At 37.4% G+C, this 25,919-nt stretch overlaps 1 protein-coding gene across 1 annotated transcript in view; it reads right to left on the bottom strand.

The window, feature by feature from the left end:
• The window catches only part of LOC135740670 (E3 ubiquitin-protein ligase TRIM62-like), a 57,945-nt gene that overhangs the window by 13,384 nt on the left and 18,642 nt on the right, over nucleotides 1-25,919 (bottom strand). The window contains exon 3 of the mRNA XM_065259129.1: nucleotides 10,030-10,125. Within this exon, the coding sequence (XP_065115201.1) occupies nucleotides 10,030-10,125 (96 nt within the window). The remainder of the gene's footprint in view (nucleotides 1-10,029; nucleotides 10,126-25,919) is intronic.

Here is a 25,919-nt window from a genome sequence, read left to right as displayed (position 1 = left end):
TAGTTCATTAATCTAACCACCCCAAACTTTTTTTGCCATAAACAAAGCTGACACTGTTTGTCAAAGCACCACGAAAAAACTTGATGTTTTTGCACTGATATATGAAGCAATTTGATGACCCCTTTTATCAAACTCAATTATATACAATGTATACTATAGCCTATATAGACAGTGCAGGTCTATAGATTATAAATGTGACTGATGTTATAATGGTAATAACTTCTATAAGATAGGCACTTTTACTGCTTTCTATTTCTCTTTTGCCGATTAAAAAAAGCTTAATCCACTAATTATTTCAGATTTAAAAGTCTACTTGCTGTGCTGTCCCGATGACAGACTTTACATTACAGCTTTGCGTTTTTTATATCCTGAGTCAGCTAGAGCTTTGCTCATTCAGTATTAGCACTGCTTTTTGCTACAATCTCTGTGCAAACTGTTTAGATTTTAGTAAAGATATTGTCTATTAATAGTAAGACTATTAAAAAATGGGATAAAGAAAATGAAGCGGCGCGTGGTCGTGACAAGAGCCAGTTGCTATCGCCATAGAAACCGGAGGCACGCTAAAACAGCACTCGAGCTTTAGCGCGGTAGCGCTCACGGCCGTTCTCCGATCGACTCGGGTTTACACACAATATTAATCAGACTTGGGACCCGAAGTAATGAACTAGGACCGACCCGGACCCATCTGACCATTTAAAATATAAACCCGGAACCGTACGGGTCCCGCGTCCTCAGTGAAGAAAGACCTCTAATGGTAAAACTCTGCTCAAGTTCAGAAACATGAAAGGATACAATGTGACACTGAGGTTGCTTCGCGTCGCGCCCAATTCATTGAGAAACAGAGAGCACGTGAACGGACACTCAACCGGAGAGACACAACGTGCTTGCACGCAAAATGAAGCCAACTTAGATGCTATAAACACATATGCACATAAGCATATGTGACCATTTTGGTCGCAGTGTGTTCCCTGGCTGCTCCGTATGTGCTGCTGCAGTTGATCCAGTTTGCCGCGCTGGATGATGAGTTTATGACGCGTTCATCATCTTCACGGTCACCCGACCCCCACCTCTCTCTCGCGCTCTCTCTCTCGCGCTCTCTCTTTCGCGCGCTCTCTCTCTCTCTCTCCAAAACACGGGTCATCCAGTCGAGTTCAGAAATACGGAAATTCGTAAAGTGATTTTTTTTACTTGGGCGGGTCGCAATTTACCTGGGCGCAGCGCCCAAGTAGAGCCTATGTATGGGAAACACTGATGTTCTTACCTCAACTTAGACAAATTAATACATAAGCCCAATTCGGACGGGATTAGTTTTACAGGGGGACCTCTGAGAAAATCGTGCTTCTCAGAGGTCCTCTGTGTTTTTAATCCCGTCCGAATCGGCCATGTCTGTGTTTTTCTCTGACGACCTCCGTAAAAATTCCAGAGCAATTTACCTACTGTTTTTCGCCGAACTCAGAGGTCCTCTGAGAAATTTAATCCCGTCCGGATGCAAATGTCTGTGTTTGCCCGCAATATCTTTTGAAAACGCGGTTCATTTCGTGTTTTGGCCAACTTGATCTGCCGTAAGGTCTTACTAATGCGCGTATATTGTATTTCCTGAGTCCCATTCATTCAGATATGAATGTTTTTTAGCATTCGGCAAAATAAAGTAATTAAATCAAGACGAGCTGAATATCATACACTGTTAAGACTAAACACTGATATATCATTAACATTATAAGAAACTCCGTTCAAAGTTCTTCAACTCCGGAATGGTAATGTTAATTAATAAAGATATTAAATTGTATTAATCATTATTTCTTTATTATTTTGTGTTTGTTATAAGCAGACAGTTATATAAAACACGTAGGCTAATGTTACTTTAGTAGGATTTGTATATTTTATTTTGATTTGTTAAAATTAAATTAATAAATTACATGTTCTGTCATGATTTTACATTTAAAGCAAAATATTAAACATTACAAACACGCGTATCCAGAGCACGTGCTACTGCAACGCCCAAATGCATGAAACAGACACTCCCATCTCTGGAATAGCCTGCATCATTTTAATCCCGTCCGAATCGGTACATAAAATCACAGACGTCCTGGGGGACACGCTGAAACTCAAACGTCGTTTGGAAAACTAATCCCGTCCGAATAGTGCTATACACTGCAAAAAATTATTTTCAAGAAAAAGTTTTCTTAGTATTTTTGTCTTGTTATCAGTAAAAATATCTAAAAATTCTTAAATTAAGATGCTTTTCTTGATGAGCAAAATGACCTAAAAAATATGTCTAGTTTTTAGACCAAAAATATCAAATTTAAGTGATTTGGTGCATAAAACAAGCAAAAAAATCTGCTAATAGGGTAAGCAAAACACTTAAACACTAAATTCAAGAAAAATTAGCTTACCCCATTGGCAGATTTTTTTGGCTTATTTTAGGCGCAAGACTGAAAACAAGACAAAAAAAACTAAGAAAACTTTTTCTTGGAAATCATTTTTTGCAGTGTACATATCTTTTTTATTATTGCCTGCACTTAATCTTTGTACAGCGCGTGGTGAACGTGTTAGCATTTAGCCTAGCCCCATTCATTCCTTAGGATCCAAACAGGGATGAATTTAGACGCCACCAAACACTTCCATGTTTTCCTAATTTAATGACTTTTACATGAGTAGTTACACGAGCAAGTATGGTGGCACAAAATAATATTTGGCAATATCTTAAGCGGATAAAAAATGAGAACTATATTGTATGGCGGAAGAACACTTAGTTTGCAGCACTTTGACCTCGGCGCGCAGTAACATCATCACTTCTCCCCCCTCGTTCAAACTTCTGTCAATATTACGGTCGAAGTGCTGCAAACTAAGTGTTCTTCCACCATACAATATAGTTCTAATTCTTTATCCTTTTTTAATTTTTTTTATTCATCCAAGTTGAGGTAAGAACATATTATTGAAAAACGGTGGTGTTTTCCTTTAAACCAAATACATCTGGAATTGTTAAATGTTTAATAATTATTATCTTCTGATTTAAAAGCACAAAAAATTATATTTATTTTAATTTTAAAAGATATCAACTATTAATGTCTGAAAACAAACTGAAAACAACACATCACTCGAGATGCCGAGCTGTTGACATGAACACTGTGTAACAGTCATTGGAAGTGACATTAGGTCGCCCCTCCCTCACACTTTGGGGTGAGTGTAGGACAGACTCTATAAAAAGGACACGATTGTACATGCAGACGGGCAGATGAGCTCTACGAAAAGCAAGAGTCAAGAGGAACCAAAAAGAAGAATTGAGAAACTAGGTACAGTAATAAATCTGTTCAATGACCAAAAAGACGGAAAAGTCAAAGAATGATAAAATGTCAATCAAAGATGTTATGCAATCAGATGCATTTGACACATCAAAGATGTTCAAATTGCAGGAGGATAGAAGTTGGTTGACTGATGCCCATCCATACAAACAAAAACTCTGAGATTCACGCCCCTGGTTAAAATATCTTCAGTGTAAGAGTGAGCTTATTAACAAATCAAATAAGGACTTGCTCTACTTCCGTCGTTCCTGAGGGAAATGTGATTTCCTCGTCACTGGCAAGATGAAATCGTATTAAGATCTTGTCTTTTTGCAGTAGGAGGACTGATTTCATTTGCATAGGCCGAGTTGGCCCACCTGGTGGCGACTGATGGTTTTTCACGACTAAGCGAAGTTGAAATGATGTCGGTCTCTTGAAACTGCTCTCCCCATGGGCCGTGCTGTCTAGGATGGAGTCTATTTAAAGCCGGTAAACACGTCCCACGAGTGTCACGTCTCGGCCTCCCAGCAGTCGGCTCACTATAACGTCTGCTAATCAGGCACATCTCTCCTTGAAGTCTCCCATTCAGATTTGACATCGGGTACTTCAGATGAGAGGGTCTGTCTTAAGGCCAACCACTGAGATGAATCTAGAGCAATCTAGCGGCAAGAGTACCACAGATTTACTCAAGGTAAACATGACAGAAAAACAATGCTCCCTACTGTTCAATAGCCCTTCAATATAAGACTGTGTGTGCACGACAACAATGTAGTAAAAAACAGGAACGTTTTTACTTTGTGTTTTTGAAAATTTCACTACACATGATAGGACAGGGTGGTATATACCGTTACCGTAAAATAAAATGCCAACCGTAACATATTTTTTCTATTCCGTGTATACCGCAAAATGTAAATAAGTGGGTGTGGTTAACTCTGCACTCCTGCATGTAAGACTGACTAAGAGAACGTCAAATAATACACACATAACAAATGAACGAGTAATTTCTGTAATTTTTTTATAACCGCCAGTGAATCCAACACGGGTCTCTCCCTCTCTTTCTCTCTCAGTCCATACCGTGAAATATTTAGTTTCCGTAAAATAAAACTACTAATTTTGTGAAATGGATTTTTGGTCGTATTGCTAAAAGATCTACCAAAACAAAGATCCGCGTAGATGACTTTTATGCGTGCCAGGCCAGTAGATGGTGAGGTTACTTAAGGAAACACTACATGCCTCCGCACATATACATTCTTCTACAGTGCGGTAAAAACAAACATTCAAGACACCAAAACCATTACGGCAGGGACGATTGATACTAACAATACCCGTCTAAAATTGATTACGAATCACAAAGGAAATATATGCACAGGTCTTTCATGTATTATGGCATTTTGATCAGTAGGAAGTCCTTATCAATCTAAAATCACTGAGTTTGGGTTGATCATAAAAATGTTTTGAAAACACAACACTCATCAAACATAATTATAGATATTCTTTATTATCATCAAAATACATGAAAAGGTTTGAAGTGATATAAATAAGCTTGTAGACATTTCCCGAATAAGCTGCATGTGTAAATAGTACTTCTTCTGTAGTGCATACTCAGTTTCTGCATGAGAGCGCCATCTAGCTTTTGGATTTAGCGGCATTTCACCCTAATTAATTGGGAAGCATAGCAGAATCACACGATTAATCTTCCCAGTCCTAAAAACCATCAAGCAATTTTGTTTAAATGAGCGATGAGGTAGGTTAAGAAAAGCGGCAAAATTTGGTTGCAGAAGCGTTAATAAACTCAATATCTTGAGCGACACAAACACAGTCCTGTGGGTCACCATTATTGTTTTGGTTATACTAGCGCATGCCTATAGACTGAATAAACACATCCATGACATCCCCGTTATCATAGATTTACATTTAGATACTTTACACAGAGACAAGGAGGCATCATTTAAAGGGGACATATCATGAAAATCTGACATTTTCCATGTTTAAGTGCTATAATTGGGTCCCCAGTGATTCTATCAAACTAGAGCATGTAAAAAAGATCAACCCAGTAACTTAGTTTTGGTAAACCATTCTCTGCAAGCATGTGAAAAAATAGGTCATTAAAATTTGGCTCCCCTTGTGATGTCAGAAGAGGATAATACTTAATCTGCACTATCCAACCCAAAAACAAAGTGGCAATTTTAACATGCTATAATAAATTATCTATATTGTATTTTGAGCTTAAACTTCACATACGTACTTTGGGAACACCAAAGATTTATTTTACATCTTAAAAAAGTCTTGTGAAATGTCCCCTTTAAAAACTTGCACTTTAAAATGAGTCTTCCAAAGCAAAACCTCATAAAAAAAACGTTCCATTATGTTGACGACGTGTAAATGACCTATACATCTATAGGATTTCTGCAATATGATTAGTAATAGAAATTATAATATTATGAGAAAATAACTTTATCAGGAAATTGAATTTAAAAACCACAAAGTTTGCCAAGTCTGTAAAAGTCAAAAGCAAGTCCATTCTATTGGCATTTTTGAGTTAAAGGTGAACCTGGTTCATTGCTGTATTCAGTTTAGTCAATAAATCTGCTTCACGAAAGGTCGCGTTGTGACAGCTCTTTTGAGATGGTGAATCTGAAATAACTGTCTGCCCCCTTATCTCTGCTGTTAGCTGTGGGGTGCATGAGGCATTTCACATCGATGGCTCTGAATGTCAATGTCAAACGCTTGGCTCTCTGTAAGCATCTAAAGGCACTGCATCAATAAAGTCAGACAGGATACGATTGGCTGGTCAATGTCAACATCTTCGTTCCCCGTGAAAAAATGATGGTCGTTGCAGTCGGGAAATGAACTAAAGATACCCAAAGTTTAATCAGCTTTCTAGATAAACACGGCCATTAGATCAATGAGACGAAACCATGGTGTGCAATCAAATCACTGGAATCCAAGTCTAAAGTTTAACTGACTTGCTCCTGCATTGGATAAGCCGTTTTTAGGTCATAACTGTGGTTGGTTGTCATGACATGGTGGTGTCCCTCAGTGTGACTTGTAACATTATCTAAAACAAAATGTATTTTATAAATCTTTTATACAATTATGATGCATTTTAACCTTATGTGTCCTTTTAAAATTAGGCAGTCACCCTACACGACAACTTAAGTGAACCGCAAGAAGGTAAAATGTGAGTAAATAAAAAAACTGAACAAAACTTCAAACAATAAAACATATAAAAAGCTTATGGTGCTTTTCCATTGCATAGTACCCTATGGTTTGGTTTGGGTCGGCTTACTTTTGTGAGCTTTTCCACTGGGTGCAGTACGTAGTTCCCGATACTTTTTAGTACCACCTCGGCAGGGGTTCCAAGCGAACCGAGCTGATAGCAAATTGTGATGCGAAAACACTGTAGATCACTGATTGGTCTGAGAGAATCGTCACTACCAGCGTCATCGCTGTATTGTAAAAAAAATAGCTTTACCTTCATGCTAGCTTGCGCTGTCTCGAGCACACATTTTGTCATCTGTGCTCTGCTATAAGTTCCCAAACTCCCTTTTAGTGATAAGAACATCCACAGGTTGAGAATCAGGAACACCACACCAGTTTTTTTCCAGACGTGCAGTGGCGGCACATTCGCGATGCGCACATCCGCATATATGCTTAAATGCAACTTAAATGAGCTCAGCGAAGAGCATCGACTGACGCCATGGGTGTTCGTACAGAAACTGTCATGTGAGTCAGAGGTAGTGATAAACGCGATGTGTAAACATCTATTTGTGGTGGCCATTTTTAATTTTGTGGTGGATTGAGACATAAAGTTAAATGAATGCATGGGGATGTATTCCAACAACGCTCTCACTTGTACGATATCACAGCAGTAGGCAGCGCAAATATAACGGCATGCCTATAATCCCTCCCACTTCGATGTGTTACTAAACTCGATGGAAAAGCTAACCAAGCCAAAGTGAGGTGAGCTGACCCGACCTGACCCAAACCAAACCGTGGGGTACTATGCAATGGAAAAGCACCATTAGACGTGAAAGTTGCTAAACGCCATTCTTGCATGCACTTGCAGCCAAAAACATTCAAATTTGTTAAATCCCAATGAAATGTTTAAAGTGACTTTTGTGAAAATAAGGCATTTAAATTACTTACTAATAACCTTTTCTTTACCATTAAAGTAAAATTACTGAACCTAAACATAAGTCAGACGCACTTGGAGGGTTTTGCATCTAAACTCTTTATATATTTACACTTATGCATTCATATTCATTTAAACGTAATGTTATAAAATGAATGAAATGTAATTCAAAGCACTAACTAATGACAAATAGTAGGTTCACAGTGACAGGAAACACTTCCACTCCCAAAGTCTAAAATCCAAAACATGCATAAGGATGCTGGGAGATAAAGCTGTGCTAATGACTATAGTGTCACTCTTCCCTGATTAAAACAAGGTGTTAAGATTAAAGAGCTGCTCAATAAACCAATTTGCTTACTGGAAACTGAAAAGAGACCAAGCTAGATAGAGAGAGAAAGAAATAAGCAGGGGAGAGAGTGAAAGAGTTGCCATGAATCTGTAATGGCCCCGTTGGGCAGTCTGAGCTGTTTGTCAGCTGCATTTCAATTTCCACACGGCCTGATTCCAGGTCTGCCTTAATAGAGTCCCATCAGAGATGAAGCACACATGCGGTTTTAATATTAAGCCACAGTGATTTGTAACGAGTCTACAAACCGTTTGGATGTGTGCCTATCAAATCACCATTGGCCCATAAATCTAAAATTGATCCTCTGAACCCAATAAAAAGAAAAACTGCACTAAACACAGCTATAAGTAATAGCGTAAAGCTGATTACAAGGGAGTGTGACATTATTTAAAGACAACCATTTTCATAAATCCAATTGCTTAGATAAGAAACAAAACACACCTCTACACACAAGCCATTAAGGCCCTATGATATCTGCAAGGAGGAAAACGCAAAAGGAATCCAAGCATAGGATGGAATTTACTGTACAACATGGAATGTCACGGAATTTGCAGCCATAACAACAAATTTTCAAATGCTAATTTTTGTTTCATTAATCAGCAAATGACAGAAATGCACAGAAACATTTTCCTTTTGTGTATACTTTTTTCACACACATGTCCGCACAATGCAACGCTCTTCACATCTATTTACCAGCGTGTATAGCTCGTATATGTTCCTCATACATGATATTTCACATGCGAAACTCGCATACAGGAGCATTGCCTCTGGAAGTCAACATGCGCGTGATCACTGAAATAAGTTTTCTTTCTCGTTTAAGTGAACATAAACAACTGTTTTCAGTATATTGAAACTAGGGCTGTGACGATTAATCGTGCAAATGTGCGTTTTTTTTCAATGAATGAATTACGGTGAAATTGCGCCACATCCAAAAGCCAGAGGGCGCTCTGGTGTAGAAACGCTATTCCAGGAAATGTCTAAGGGATATTTATATCGCTGTTCTTCAGATTGTTTCAGGTATTTTCATGATAATAAATATATATTGTATGTTTGTGTTTGACGAGTGTTGCTTTTTTAAATTCACATTTATAAACGACTCTGACTCATAATGATTTTAGATTTATAAGGACTTCCTACTGATCACAGAGATGTATCGTCACAGCCCTAATTGAAACGTTTAATGTTTTTAGTTGATAAGATATGCTTTTTGATAACTGAAATTAATTTAATCATTAAAACCAGAATCCAGAAAAATGAAAACGTTAAACACAGAATTTGAGAATAAATGGGCCCTACATAAGATTTTTGGTATCATTTGTGACCCGTGCTGTCAAATTGAGTTGGAATAAGAAAGTTTTCAAAAATTAAGTACTTTTTATTTACATTCTCGAGTTTGTCTTCACAGTTGAAAACAACTTTTATGAATTTTGAAGTCAAAATTCTGCTTTTTATATAAAGCATTTACACTTCAAAATTACGTTTGTGTACATCTGTGAACTTGTTGGACAAAACATCTAAGTGACATAAACTTTTGTTAAACTAAAAGTTTTTTGTGATTGTTGCGGGCAAAAATCCTTGATCTTGCGACACGTTTTCTTAAAAAATGCGATGGAATATGCTGGATGTTTATGCAATTTTATGCGATGAAACTGCCTGAACTTGCCAAAATTGCTGCTTTGCAGCTTTTTATTGATGTTCACGTCACGTAATTACGTCACTTCATAAAGTTTCCATGGCAACGCTTGTGTGAAGTAAATGCAACATTTATCAACTTTCTGCTAAAATATATGTGATTTTGCTACGAAAATGCGGGGATTATGAAATCATTCAAGCACCGCATATTTTGTGAGCAGAAATCTGCAATTTATGCGCGAAAGTGTGGTGTATTTAAAAATTTGACTTTGGCTGATTATGCATTGAATTATGCGATCGCATAATCTAATTTTTCTGGAGGGACTGATAAACACAAAGATTTTTTTTTTTGCGATAATCCAAAAGTCTATGGGAAAAATGAATGGGTCTTTTTTTAGCAAGGGAACCTATGTCCCCCTAACTTCTGGGGTTGGCCTATGAAAATACGTCATCCCTGCGGCACTCTTTTACTTTTTCCCACCAATGTGGCCCTGATGACATCAGCAAAAACTAACGATTATTCGGAGAGACAGAAAATGTTACAAAATTTTGATAAAGGAACATTGATAAAATAGTTTGATGCCTAATAAAACCAGTGATGATATGAAGGTAAACCAGTTCAGACTGGACTTTACCTTGGTTTCTGTGAGTTGCCTCTGTAGTAGCAGTAGAGCTTCTGTGTGACCCTTCTCGCTGTCCTGTAGGGTTGCCAGCTGCTCCTTCATCTCTCTCTGAAAGTAAACCACAACACAGCAGGAAATGTCATTTATTGACCATTATTCTGGCAACTTGTGAACCCAAAGTAATTAGTCTGTAAAGTTTGCCAAGCCATCCAGCAATCCCTCTGCGTACTGACACCAAAACTATGACAGCAATCATTCTGTGTTACACAACACCACAACACAAAACCATTCATTATCTCATAGCCTAAAACGGGATCATTATCTTCACCGTTAAGGATTTAACTACAGTAGTGTCAGATTTGGAAATAGCTCCATTAACTCCTCAATAATGCAAGAGTATGAAGAATCATTGCAATAATTTCCTTTTCATTTATTCTGAAGATAGATTCGATGTCCTTGACCGACCTCTGTGCAAAATGAAAAGTCCCTTTTACGATTGAAACGTATTATAGTGCTGTAATCCAGGACTGTGAATACTATAATAATACAAAGAAAAAAAACAATGCAAGGTGGATATGTACTTTTATTTGCAGGCAAAATAAATAAATAATTCAGGTCTTAAGAAAGGTTTGTGTTAGGGAAAGTGGGTCTCTGCAGAAGTGTATGTGGCAGATTCAGGACGACAGGTACATGTTTGCATGCCCAGAGGCAGAATAAAAACTGCCGAAAAGCACCAGTCCCTTTAACACGCTAACAATAGCAAAAGCCTAAAAAAACAGATTATTAAGAAACTTAAAAACTAGATGCTTGGCCATGCAAAACATTGCTAACATGTTGTAGGTTGTTGATACGCTGTTTTGGGTGGATGCATAGTGGTCCAAATGATAAAAGCCCACAGCTCTGTGATATTCTTGTTGATATTCTTCTGATTGACTTGCAGTGCATTTAAGCTATATTTTATTGCATGTGTGCATGCATGTCCTGAAAAAAAAAACTGTTCAACTTGAAGCTGACCTACAGGAACCCCAACTCCAAATCCAAGCAAAAGCACTTTTGAAGTGAAACTCCAAGTAAGCCGGTTACATATTTTTCTAAACAAGATGAGCCTGTAAAACAAATTCATCCAACATTCCTTCATCGAGAGGCATCCAGATATTCAATAAAAATGAATAAGGCACTGAAATACCCACCCATTTTTCGCACACAATGACAATGCTATACATTTACAAGCAAATTTACAAACACTTCAAGATAGGAACCATAATGCATTTGCATTCTAAAGCAAGAATTCAAACCGATCTCAACTGTATCTCTTTCAAGGCTGAGAACCGGAGCAAACAATTACTTTCATAAAATTTGTTACTTTAAGAAAACACTGTAGATGCCCTACCCTGAATCAGACCCTCCTGGTTTCAGTATGCATACCTGACAGATGAAAGCTTTCTTTAATGCATCAAGTAAAAGCTACAGAACTAGCCAGTGCACTACAGTAAAACTCAAATGGTTATTAGATTATTATACAGCATGCATTTTTAAGATGCAGTTTACCCTCAACCTGTCAAACAGTATATCCAGACTTGCAACTTTCTAAAACAAAAATGTGCAATGTTACAGAAGTATACATTTTTATATAACATGCTCAAAGTGTCTGCACAAAGGACTGAGTGTGCTGAGTTTAGCTGCACGGAGGTCAAACAGAGACACATTTCTATCAATTTGAGCAGGCCAGAGGAAGTCTGACGTGACATTTTCCTGTGATCTCGCACGGCAGGGGAAGAAGGTCATGGAATGCCAGTTATAAGACTAAAACTTGTTTCACCATTGCTTTGTTCATCTTTGCTTTGAGAAAAAAATGAATCCAAAAAAGCTCCTAATCTACTGATCTTATACATAGGGCCTTATGAAATCCCCAAATTCTCTTTCATTTTTCTGAAATTCTGTTTTTTTCTGTTTTTCTAATCAATTTTGTGCAATTTAAATATTTTTATATTCTGTAAATTAATTAATTAAATTTAAGTAATCAGAATGATTAAACTTATTATACAATTCAACAACATTTTATTACTGGTTTGCATTTAAAAGTTCAGTTTTACAAATTGACATTTTATTTTAATCTCTCTTGAAAATCTTAAAAATTTTGACCTGAAGTGTTTAGATATTGAAGCTTGTATAGAATTCATTCATTCCATGTTTTGGATAATTATCTTTTATTAAACTTTTTGCTTGAGGCTAAAAAAAAGTACAATTTTAATATTTGAGTAATGCTTACAGAATTTCATAGTAACATTGAATCTTTTTGTCAGACAAAGCGCTGTCAAATTTGGTGAACAGTACAAATAAAAACAGAGATAACAACTGGTTGATGGCCATTAAAATAACAGAGTCAGCCTCTGCATTTAACTCAGTGGATGTGTGGAGGGTCTTTAAGTTTGAAGACTTTGTGGTGTCAGACAGTCTATTCAACATGGTTTTCTCTATTCAGAATAAATGTTTAAAGTTGATGGTGCGTAATCACGTCGCACAACATGCAAACCGTGAAATTTTGCCACACATTTCAAACATTTTATTTGCCGCAAGAATACCACAGGTCGGCAACAAACTGATATATGCAAATACATACAACAGCTTTTAAAAAATAGTTTATACAAAATTTGCCAAATTCCATGATACTCCACACTAAAGAGTAAATTCCGTTTTCATGTCTCGATTCCGTGATTTCGTCCGTGTTTTCAGATCATAAAGCCCTACATACATATTTTGAATGATTCTGAATCATTCAGATTTTCTAATGTGTGATTTTTAAAGTTACAACATCTCATACCAACCAGCACTACCGAGGTCAAAAGATAACACTGCTAGCAAATAAAATGCATCTAACCCGTAAAAAAACCTGCCTGCAAACCTGTTTCCATCGAAACAGCCCTTTTCTATGAAATTTGTCTTCAGGATTATTCCATGGGTAGTACCTCATTGAGATTTTGGCACTTAAACACACTCTTTCAAACCTTTCAAAAGGGAGGTCTTTTAAAAAAAAGTTTTTCCCAGAATTGCTAAAATTCAGTTTTGCAATGGAGACTTAAATAGCATTATAACTTCAGGAACCCTACTGCTGATCTCCATTACGTTACATTCCATAAACCTTCTTAAAGGTTCATTAAACAACCACTTGCCTGGGAGCTAAAGATGCGATCCAACTGCTGATGAGAGTGAAGGAGATAATCAAGGGTACATAAATAATGAACAGCACCAGGCAAAGATCTGCATGTGCACCTTCAACCCCAGAGATCAAGTGCACTGCGTGGAGAAGTCTGTCAGTACTGATAAATCTTCAGTATCACATCATCCATTATTATTCCTAAAAAAAAATAACTATTACAACACTTGTTAAAAGCAAAATGCTCACACGCCAAAAGAATTCAAATAGTGTTCCAAGTCATCCAACTACATGGTAGTCATCATGGTGAGGGCTTTAATCAAGGACGCTTCAGCATAACCTTGTAAACGTCAATGTCATAATTCTGCAAAGCAGCAGGTTTCAAAGCAATAAACAGCTTGGGTACGCAAGGCCAGTTCGGCTGTACCCCTTTATGACTGTCCTGTAAATCACATTCGAAGCAGACAGCAAATGTGTCATCTGCGTTCCTTTCAGAACACGATCCAATCATCAAACCAATTCAAGCACATAGTACAAATATGAATCATAAGGGCAGAGGCCACATGTGAATCATTTGGCCATCGCCATGAATTACTTGACAAGACACAACACATATTTCGGCTAGACATTGCTTAAAGATGTTTGATGTCGGTTGTAGATATCCTAATAAACAACTTGAGTATAGACTGGAAGACAATCCCATTCTTGACCAATATGAGTGGATTTATTTTAAGTGTTTTATTAAAACACATGTTAAATTTAAAATAATAAAGCAATCAAGATGGTGAGGCTAAACATTCACAGATTGTGTAATGTAATATAAATACCACCCTAAGAGTGTTTACATTTGGTTCTATGAAAATGAACCCTGCTGCGATTGTTCAGTTGATGACGGTCATTTAAGTGTGAATGCTGGCACCCAAACCTTGGTGTGCACCAAACAAGTAGGCCGAGACCCAGCTTTCAGCCGTTTTTCCAAACACATTCTGATCCGGTTCAATTGAGGGGCTGTCCACATGGAGACGCGTATCACTGTATACGTATAAATATGTTATCGTATTGGCGTTTCATCCACACGGATCCGGCGTTTTTGGAGACTGAATCCGCTATTTTTTTAAACCGGGTCCTAAAGTGGATAAATCTGAAACCGACACCCTTGCGGTTTCGTCTGTACAGCCTATCCGTATATTTTGTGAAGCGAAAACGTCATCACATCACGTGTCGGAAGCGTTACACATAACAGCAACAACAATAACGGCGGACTAGGTGATTTTGTTCGTGCCACAGAAGCTACTAAAGCCTACTAGCTTTATTACAGCAAAATCTATTGCTTCTATGCAATTGTTGTGACCAACAAGCGATAATGGACAACACCATAGGTTGGTTATGCGCATGCTCAAAGTCTTCTTCTCCGTGTATAGTGTATATCTGTGGCAGAATTACAGCGCCCCATACTGGTCCGGCATATATACAGATGTGGCCTTTAAAAACGCGCGTTTTCTCCCGCGGCATTCGCCAAATCGTCTCGCGGATTCACGCAGAATTCTGCAAGTGTTTTCGGGGGGGCTACTTTCCCTTTTCCCTTAATGTGTTTCGCTTCACAGAAAATCCACCAGGTGGCGCATAAAAAAAACTACATTTTTATATGCGTTGTCATTGCGGTTGTTTCCAGAAGTTAATAAGGGCATTGCTGAATATTTAACATTTCTATTAAAACAGCAAAGTAACTTCAACCCCTTTTTGCCAGCATAACAGCGCATACATATATTAAGATGACTGTACGTGCAATGGGCATTTATACTAAGTGAAACAAAGAATTTAGTGTCAGCCTAATACACTTAACTCTATTTACAATGAATATCTTTATTATTTGTGTTGTCGAATTTTGACACCGTTTCATTGTTTGTTCATAATATTAATAATTATGTCAGTTTTTCTAAAAGTATTAATATTTTAAAGAGATTCATGTGGTATAAAGATACATGTTTTAAAGTTAAAAATGTTGTAAAAATATATCAGTATTATTGTTCTTAATATATTAAGAACAATAATATGACACATGTATATTGCGCTAAATTGCTTTACATGGAAAGAGGAATTCTTCTCAACCACCACCAATAAAGTTTAAAAAATATTCTTTAAAAACGTCGTTTAAACCCACGCAGAGCGAACAAGAAAACATGGGCCTATGCTTACATTCTGTACAGTGGGCATATGATATCTTTATTTAGTTTTACATATTTAAAACTTTAATAATACCTTTCTTGCGCATATAGGCAGTCAGTGTTATGATTTTTTTTTAATCCTTTCAGCCGTTATTCATAACAGTAAAAATGCAAACAAATTATTTCTAAAAGTGGCAAGATTTTAAAAAGATAAAGGTGGTATAAAGAAAGACATGAGAAAAGTAGAGGTATGCAAAAGAGCACAGTTTAGTTATTGTTAATTAAAGCGGTTTTATACACCTTTGTTTGAATTGACAAGCATTTTATTCGCCACTTTCAACACATTTTGTGATTGATTTACTGACTTATTACAGAAAATTGTTGTCAGAAGCAAAGCTATTGTACAAAGCATCTTTATATGAATGTTTTAAAGTTAAAAATGTTGTAAAAAATATATTAGTATTCTTTTATATTAAGAATAACAATACGATACATTTATATTGCGCTAAAATGCAATATACATTATTCTGCAATATAAATTATTCTCAACCACCACCAATAAAGTTTAAACATTATTCTTTAGAAAAAAAACGGCGTTTAAACCCGTGTTGCGTGGAGCGAACAAGAAAACATATGCTTACATGCTCATTCGGCATATGATATCTTTTTTATTTAGTTTTACAGTTTTAAAAGTGGCAAAAAAGTTCTTAAAATCTAATGAATACTGGGTTTGTAAAATGTATATAACTGCAGATGCGTGCGTGGGATCCGGGCAGGTATCCTTTTCCTCCAGACCTTGACGCATGGTCGCGGGAAAGCGAGAAATATATTTTTTTAAGTAAAAATATTTTGCACAATTGATATATTACTTATGAATATTTTAGGAAATTATTTTTGACACACGTAGGTTATTACGTGTATTTTGGATTTAAATTTCATTACTGTCTGTGCCTATCCGTGGCCTCATCCGAGCGCACTTTCTTTGCCTTGCGTCTTTTGAAGACATATACGCAGCACCATGACCCAGAAAAGACTCACACACCTTTCCCTGATGCATGCCCACACAGAAATACTGAACTCCCTGGACATTCGTCCCCTAGCTCATGAGAGACTTTGGAATCTCTATTATACAACCGGCGCAATGCGCGACGCGAGTTTTTTTCTGATAATATGCGTATTAACGGAATGACAACGCGGGTTTGTTTATTACATACATGGATGGGCAGCAGCACAAAAACGCTTTTTAATATGAAAAATTAAAGGATTAAAATGTAACAGATTATTATTGAGTCTCTTGGACATAAATGATGACCAATTATGAGACGTTAGAAGGCTTAAAGAGCCGCTTCGTCTGTAGCTAAGTAAATAAATGCTTTGCTTTAAACAAATGCATCTACTTTAAAATGTTTTTTTTTAAATGCTACCCAACGGATTTATTGTATATAATGACTCTGCACCTGTAGATATGGTGAGATGAGAAAACATTTTAAGTAATGCTTTAAAAAAAAAAAACATTTCGCTGTCCAAGTGCTGAAATGGCTCTCCACACGTTTGTAAATTCTTTATCTTTTGTTTGTAACACATAAAGTATTTTTACAGTACAAACCTTATATAAAGCCTATTCTAAAAATGTAATTATACAACATGTATTTCTTTATAAAAGTATACAATATCAGAACTAAACCCATCATTATTTTTGTTCAAATTATGAATTATTTATAAGTTTAAAAAAGACAGTAATAGTACTATTTAGTAAAAAAAAGATCTATATAAAAATATACTAGGTATGTTAATGTGAGAATATTTTACATCTGTTAATCGACGTGTGATTCTAACTTAAAAACGAAAGTAAAATATGTTCGTCCGCATGGACATTGAAAATTGTGAAGTTTAATTAATATTATATGTTGTTATAATATTATATGTTGTATGTAAATTGAAACGAAAGTAATTCCCCCTGGTATAAGTATTTTTGCTTCTGATTAATAGCGCATATTCATCTGAGAACTGATGATGTCTTTGTGTTTCAGACCCTGGCTGTGTGCCCTGAAGTGTATATGACAATAAAGTAGTAAATCTCAATGTATTTATTTTTATTATTGTATTTTAAATAGGCCTATAGGCTCATAGGTTTTTTGGTTAAAAAAATTCACAGCACCCCCTGTTCAAAATGACTTCCAGCGGCCCTGCCTTGACGGTTTGTGTGTTCGACTTTAAATGGTGCGGCGCTGACTGGTCGGCTGACTGACATCAGAGTACCGCGAGAGCAAAGGTAAAGTCGGACCATTTGTAACATTTCGACTTGCTCTCGCGGTACTTTGATGTCTTCGTTGCCGAACTGTCTGCGCAGCGCCACATAGAAACGCCCTTTGACTCTTTAAGTCAAAGTACCAGCAACATGAGAAGTGGTGGCACGCAAAAGAAAGTGAAGTCACGCAGTACGCTAAAATATAAAGCGTCTGTACTGCGAGCACTGGTATAGTTATTTACATCGTGTGTTGCTCTTTCACCATTGTGCACCCGCGCACTCGCTCTGTAGCTCGCGCTCCGGCTTCGATAAACAATGCCCGTTTCTCAATACCAAGTAGGGGAGAGTGGGGCAAAGTGAGCCAGTGGGTAAATTGACCCACCCCCTTTATCTAGGCAACCATACAGATTTGTAGCCGTGTGACCACAAATACAGGTAGCAACCATAATTTATATTTGGCTATGTTAAAGAGAAGGACAAATTAAAGAGTTATGATTAAAGTATGATTTTTTTTAACAAAAAAAAAAAAAACAGTTTTTATCCTATCAAAGTCAAATTTATACATACCAGGCATAAAGGCTGTTATGTTAAAGTAGATTTATCCAGGTCTAAATATTCATACCATAAATATTGGTGATAGGCTAATATTTAAAACCATGTGAATGATTTAGCTAAAGATTAGCCTGAATTACTAAGCTAGGCAGTTTCCCAGAACGGTGGCTGTGGGGCAAAGTGAACCAGATGGGGTATTCTGAACCAGGGGTTCAACCCCACCATGAGGCACTGTAACCATTGAATATGTTTCATTAAAAAAAAAATTCTGTGTAGTTTCGCACAACTGATTTGTTCATTTTTAAACATTTTAGAAAACATATCATGCTAAGACATTACAATATTAATAAATTTTTATGCATTTGGCGTTTTGCAGGTCCACACTGAAAAAACAAACATTACACTCAGAAACGTCCATTGACAATCTCCAAACAATAAGTTGTTCCATCAAAATCTGTATTTTCATCTGATACAGACTCAAACATGAGTTGATGACATCCGAGTACCGCGAGAGCGATTTTAAAACCAACCTCCTCCGCTTTATTTCTCGCGGTACTCTGATGTCATCTGCTTTTCGGTTCTTGTGGCGCTGCGTAAAGTTGACCACACCTAAAAAATGTACTGCTAAACTCGACAGAAATGCTCTGTATACCAGCACCTCCTTTATTAATTTGTATAGCAGGAAAAGTTCTATTTTACTTCTCAGCGTGATAAATAGCTTACAAGGTTTGGTGTGTGAGCGTGTGAACTGACAGAAATGCGTGTGTCTCATGGTGGGACTTAAGAGCCTAGGTTATATCAACATATGTCAAATTAAGTTACCTGATATCCACTTTTATAAGTTATAAACATTCATTTAAAATAACATACAGCGTATGTATAAGGCCTATTTGCTTAAATTGCATTTTAACAAAGAAACTGCAAGGGTTGGAATTAAAACCCAACACGCTGGTGAAAACTGGATAAACCGGTTTTCTTTGATGAGGTGATCGATTAGCATTGGGGGTTGGCAAAGAATTGGCAGACCTAGGGGTGGGTGGTTTTTAATTTCTTGACTCTGTGTCACTGATAGCTGCTAAAACAAGCAGCTAAACCATGTACAATTAATTACATTTTGGAATTAACTTCCTTCATGTCTTTTTATTTATACACTGTAAAAAATATTTTCTGAATTTTTAAGTAAAGTTAGCATTAAATATGTTTTACAAACAATTGGTTTACAAACTCTGGGATGTTTGTGATTATCATCATTCAGAAAAGTGGTGCTTGTGTTTTACGTGATTCAATCAGGAAGATTACATTAGTTTCTTTTCAGTGTAGAACAGTTTGTAATCAAAATGCAAAAATATAGTATATTTATAAACATCGCTGAAACAAAGAGTGAATTAAAATTAAAAAAGTAATAAAGTTAAAGCTGGTGATAATTTTGTTTATATGTAATAGCATTTTCAGAGTGAAAAATGTTTAGATTTTGTTAAGTAGCCTAAATCCTACTCCAATTTATTTCAGTGTAGGTTTCTCATTTTTATCAGCTTTCTTTTGCTTTTCAAAGGGCCGTCTACCTTTGCTACCGCCAGTGCTTTAATGTGGGCCGGTAGGCGCCAGTACTCAGTACCGCCACTTCCAAATATAGCGAGCGTACCACCACCTCTCCCTGCTCCCAGAACGTACTTCTAGCGTACCAGAACGCTCATTTGCACATCTGTTTAAATCAGAGGCTTAATTTAATCCTTTGGCTGCGCTGCCGCTTTTCAAAGCGCCCTTCACAATGCAAGCTACCTAATTCGTCCCACCGAGAGCAGAGACTACATTACCCATACACCTTTGAGTTTTACAAGTTAAAAGCGCATGCGTAGCTTTTGCTGCTGTCAATAGGCTTGTTCGACTTCATGCGGCGCCCCGAGAATCGACAGCCGGAAGACGTCACAGTATCGCGAGAGCGAGGCGAAATATGATTTCTTGAATCATTCTCGCGGTACTCTGACGTCATCCGGCTGTCGGTTCTTGCGGCGCCGCATGAAGTCGAACAAGCATAGTGTTAACAACGTGGTTTGGAGAGGTGTGTGAAACGCGCAACCATAGCTTCTCTGTTAAAATGAAAATACAATGAATACTTAATATGCCCTCCTGGTTTTAGACTCTGAGGAGTAAAAGAACAAGGTCAGAATCAGAGGACTCTCGCTGTCTGACATCCCACCAAGCCAGAATGATATCGCTGCAGGTCAGATGCAAGCTTTTTCCAATACCCTTTTGTAGGTACGTGACAATCTCTGCTGTCACGGCTGTCAGCTTGGTTCCCCTCGACGCAACTTCGGATTTCCTCAGACGATGTGCAGTGTAAAAACATTATTGAAATTGTAGTATACATACTTGCTAAACTACAAGTGAACGAAATTTCAATGAATTTGAACGACGCGCACAGGAGTTTTATCACCCGCAAAATGGAAAACAATGGGACAAAATAAAGTGATGACTTTCGAGTTTCATATGGCCAATATTTTGTTATTCTTGAACCCATAGACATGGTCTTGGTGTCCAGAGAGTATCTTTGCCCGACAGCGACAATATGTTATTAAAAAATAAATTACATCATTATGGATAGTAAAGTAAGTAAAGTAAAGTAAAGTTTAATTTATAAAGCACATTTACACACAGCGCAAAACTAAATAAATGATAAATGAGTGCTTGCAGAATATATATATATTTGAGAATGCTTATCAGTACTTTTTTGTTTCTTAATCTTTAAAGATGAATATTCTCCTTTAGAAATGGGCAATTTTCAGCAATAGCACATTATATTCCACATTTTAAGCTCATAAAAAAGTTTTTTCGCTTATTTAAATGACTTTTTTATGTTTTTATGCACGTTTAGTTTTGGTGCAATTTCATCAAAAGCTTGTAATTAGGAAATACACACAACATGCTTAACGTATATTTTCTATATGTTAAAAATGTTGTAAAAATTGCGTATTCTTATATAATAAGAATAACAATATGATATATTTTTATTGCGCTCAAAATGATTTAGAAATGGAAAAAGGAATTCTTCTCAACTACCACCAAAAAAGTTTTAAAATTCTTCTTTAGAAAAACGGCATTTAAACCCACGTGCACCGAACAAGAAAACGTATGCTTACATACAGTCCGTGTATGATATCTTTTTTATTTAGTTTTACATATTTTTATTTATATGCATTTAATAAAAGTCTACCGTAAGGTCATAATGTACACACTGTTAAAAATGATTCAGTGGCTTTGTAAATATCTCTAAAATAAATGATTAAAGTAACTTAATAAAATCTCTTAATGCAGTTATGCGATTTTTTTAGTTGGAAAATAAATTACTAAAAATAGAACAGATATTTTGTGTAAAATGTACATATATTATTTGATGTATTAATAATATAAGTATTACATTTACAGATTATTTTAGTCAATATATTTAAAAAGGTCAGAGTAATGTATTTAAGTTTTTAAAACTGTAATAATTGCATATTTCAATTTATTATTATTTCTATTTGACATAAAAAAATGTGTAAGTTTTACGCCTAACTTGAAGTATGATTTACTTATTTTCACATTGATATTATTTGAGTAAATGTAGGCAAAAAATAAATTAATAATAAGTAGAAAAAATGTCAATTTTAAACAATCACATAGCCAACGGTTTTTAATCAGCAACAAAGAAACTGCGCATTTTGCCGATGACATACACCTCAGAAACTCCTCGAATTTATGAATATTTACACTCACAATATGATTTTATTTCCTTAGTACAAAAGTATAACATATTATACAAATTCTCAGTGAAATGTATTAAACACCAATGCATACTTTTTTATCGTGTTTCATACCATGTAAAGGGAAACATGATAATATAAAAAGTAGCCTACTGTTCAGTAATGCAGAAAAGCGCAACACAACCATTTTAAAGCTATTTAAAAGTTCAGATGCAAAAATGAACTAAATGTAAAATTAGATAAACTAGTTAATGATATTGCGTAAATGCGCTCGGTCTCTTCAAAGGTCTTCGCGAATTATTTTGTTATAAGACTCGATTATCATACATCACGTCTCTTCTACTGTAAGTACACGGAAAAAATAAGACAAATGATGCGCGTTTGAGTCGGATTTTTATGAAGAATATGTGACTGTTTATGTAACTGGCAAAAGAAAACTTCGCCAACAAAATGTTTGCCAAAAAGCATGCATTTGTATGACATCAAAGTCTATCGCCTAAACATCAATAATCCGTGTCATGTTACTTCAATATCATACAGTATACGCTCAGCATGAAGTCGAGCACACACATTGTCGTCAGTATGGCCTACATGAAACACGCCTGCCCTCTACAGGTTTTTATATTTCCTGCGTCCCCCACCGAACCCCCCATCTGCGGGATCTCGCAGAATTTCGGAAGTCTCCGCGGCATTCTGCTCTCAGAGACGCGCATTTTTAAAGGCCACATCTGTACTACACCGCTTTCAGTCGGTTTCAGTGGTTTCGTGTTTACGGATAATTTTTTTAGAGCAAGGAAATAAAATGATCGGATAGGGAATGCACCGGCTTCGTGTGGACATAGCCTGAATGTCAACGCAACACAGACCAAAGACATAACAAAAAAAACAGAGTTTATGACTATTTTCGGGAAATGCGGAATTTCATTGTGCCTGCTGCACCCATGGTACTGCAGCAAAGTTGCTTTATTATTACGCTTGAATGAGAGTATAGTTCCTAGCTATATAGACCTTGCAGCTTAGTACACGATGTAGCTACAGAAGAGTCAAGTTTTAAAGAGGAAAAATATTGAAACTCTTTGGTCATTTCTGAGCGCGATGCTAATGGTCTAATCCCTAGACCGTAAAAAAGACGGATGACGCGACTTTGCCTCCCACCATAGTAATGAATTGAAGCAAAAAATGTCCAACCACGGTCGCCGCCATGTTACGTAAAAACGTCAGTTTGGAGCCAAGGCATGCGCAGAAGGAATCGTCCGTGGAGCCAGAGACGGAGCCGCGGTATCAAACTTCCGCCCAAACGCTTGCGCGACCAATTCAACCATGCCAATCATAATGACACGCCCCGTTTCTATAGCGTCAAATTACAAGCTAAAATGAAACATACCACAATAATGAACACCTGAACATATATCAGCGTGATAACAACTACTTGAAAGGACCAAAACCATCTTTCGGAAACTTTTATTGGGAGTGTAAATATTTTTTTTATTCAGAGCGAAGTCCCATTCGTTTGAATGGAGAGGGCGGGGTTTATGACTTGTACTGCAGCCAGCCACCAGGGGGCGATCGGAAAGCCAGAGGCTTCACTTTTCAAGGCTTATGAGGCACACCCGGTCTAATCAGATTCAATTAATTATGCTAAGCTATGCTAAACAGTGGTACCACCACACCCGCAGATCAGCTGAATGAATTCCAAAACGGTAAAACTCAAATGTTTGAAAAATGCTGAAAAGCTGAAAAATGAGCCTATTTTCAAAAAAGTGGAGTGTTCCTTTAAAAGACATTTTAAACATGTCTCATCCAATCGGAATTTTGTTATGTCTAACTGAGAGTCCACAAACATGTTGTCTAACAGTACATTCACATGGGGCGTAAGCGTTAACGCTTAACGGAAGGCTTGTCTGAAGCGTGGCCAACAGCCATTCACTGTGGCCGCAAAACAAGCTCCGGTCTTCCATAAACGTAATTGGCTGGCTCTGCCTAGGTTATTTGCATAAGGCGATATGATTGGCTGACGCACGCGTTGCCCCTTGAAAGGTTGAGAAATGTTCAACTTCTGCCGCGAGCAACGGCACTGACGCGGCGCCGACTGATCCACAATTCAGTTCGCCAACGCTTGACGTCACCCATTAAAAGTGAATGGGAAGCGTCAACGCTTACGCCCCGTGTGAATGCACCGTAAGGGGTTGTGCACACCAAAACTTTTAAACGCAGCGGAAAACGCCTGGAGGACACCGATTGCCAGCTGTTTTTTCAACTGAGCGCAAGTTTCTTCAGCTGAGCGCTTTGGTAGTTGATACTTGAGCTGTGAGCCGGTTGGTTGTTGTGATACGTGTCCCACCCCTCCTCCACTGTGATTGGAAGGCAGTGTGAGAACTGACCTTGATGAGTGGCGGTTTTCACCCAAAGTTGAATATTTTTCAACTTTCGGCGCTCAGCGCTGAAAATCCCCCGAGAGCCGGTTTTCAGCGCGAAAAAAAAACGCTAGAATCCGTTGATCTTCCAATGGAAATAGCTGAATAAAATGTGCCGGTTGCGGGGGTAAAAGCTTTGTTGTGCACGCCCCCGAACTGTAAAACTGCTGTATCTAACAGTACAATTTCATAAACTTTGTTGCTTTGTCAACACCATCATTAGATGATTCAGCTGTACCGGGCCTCTACGCTGTCCATTAGTGTGGCAACTGTGAGATCTCATGGTAAGACGCCCTGCTGCGCTCACCTGGAAATGCAAAAGGAACAAAACCCACCGACTGCTGCTATAATGAGCCCCTTGTATATTATTTATTAAACACAACCCGAATAAAAAATTAGAAAGAGGAAATACGAGACAAAAACACAACGTGCCCAAACACAAACGAAGTGAGTCAGGCTAGAAACCTCACAGGTTTCCAGTCCCCTTTTCAAAATATGAAAATATGCTCAAGCAGCACCACACAAAAGCTTATAGCTGCGTTTCTCCTGCTATCAGCAGAGCCTGCAGTCTGCTAGTAGTGCCCCCCGCAGTCTAAGCACGTCATCTTTGCCACGACACACTGGCACAGCTTGCAGTAGTACGATAATGCAGTTAAGATCCTGTACCTCATAGATTTCGTACACCAAAGATCGCAGGAAAATTGTGCCTGGATGGTGCTGAATGCCTCTGTGTGATTTGCATGCTGTCAACGGGCGCATTAATACAGAGTTGAATGCAGCAATGGCAAACGGGGGCCGTGTGCTCGCAGGTGGGGTTGCCAAGAAAGGAACTTCATCTCATTTCAACAGCATTTGCATTACCGGTCTGGCATGTACACAAGTCTGAGAGAACAAATACAATAACTGCCAGGAACATCAAATACTAAGCAGCTTGTTTGAAGACACGCGCCGGTAAAACATTGACTTAAATTACAGTTGGTGTCAATCACTCTTGTGACTGACAATCCTGAGACAGTCTGTGGTGCATGTTACATCATGTCAATAATAAACAAAGCTTCAGCTCACTTTATCATTTACATGCAACCAAATAATCACTTTGTAATCGTATTGGTGGCTCAATCGGACTGAAAAGCCTTCATGCAAACACCTCAATCAATACGATTGAGGTTGATCAGATGCAAATTTCGATTGTATTGAAAGGGGGTGGTGTAGTCCAAGCTGTGATCGGAGAAAAGTACGTTTGCGCGAAAAGTATGCGCGAATCGTAGTGTTTTTTTTATTTGTTGCAAAAATACATTGTGCACATGCGCAAAAGAATTGTGCTTAACTTCACATGAGTCTTATATTTACCTTAAGAATCATGTAATATGTAAATATCAAAAAAACATGCAATAGCAAGGCAATGGCAACATGTATTTTTATGGTGATGGAATTACGCTCTGTACATTCTGCAGTGTTCATGTCTTTCATTACATTACATAAAGCAATAATATAGCGTTAGGCCTTTTGAAAAGTGTGTTTTCTTTGCCCATATCTGAAAACTTCTTAATAACAATTTTCTCCAGTTTTGAATGTCCATTGGGATGCTTTTGATACGCGAATCTGACAACCCTGGCTAAGTGCTTGCGC

The sequence above is a fragment of the Paramisgurnus dabryanus genome, chromosome 14, assembly GCF_030506205.2.
Source record: "Paramisgurnus dabryanus chromosome 14, PD_genome_1.1, whole genome shotgun sequence".
Taxonomy (NCBI): domain Eukaryota; kingdom Metazoa; phylum Chordata; class Actinopteri; order Cypriniformes; family Cobitidae; genus Paramisgurnus; species Paramisgurnus dabryanus.
Note: the sequence above shows the minus strand (reverse complement) of the source record. Positions and strands in the feature narration are given on the sequence as shown.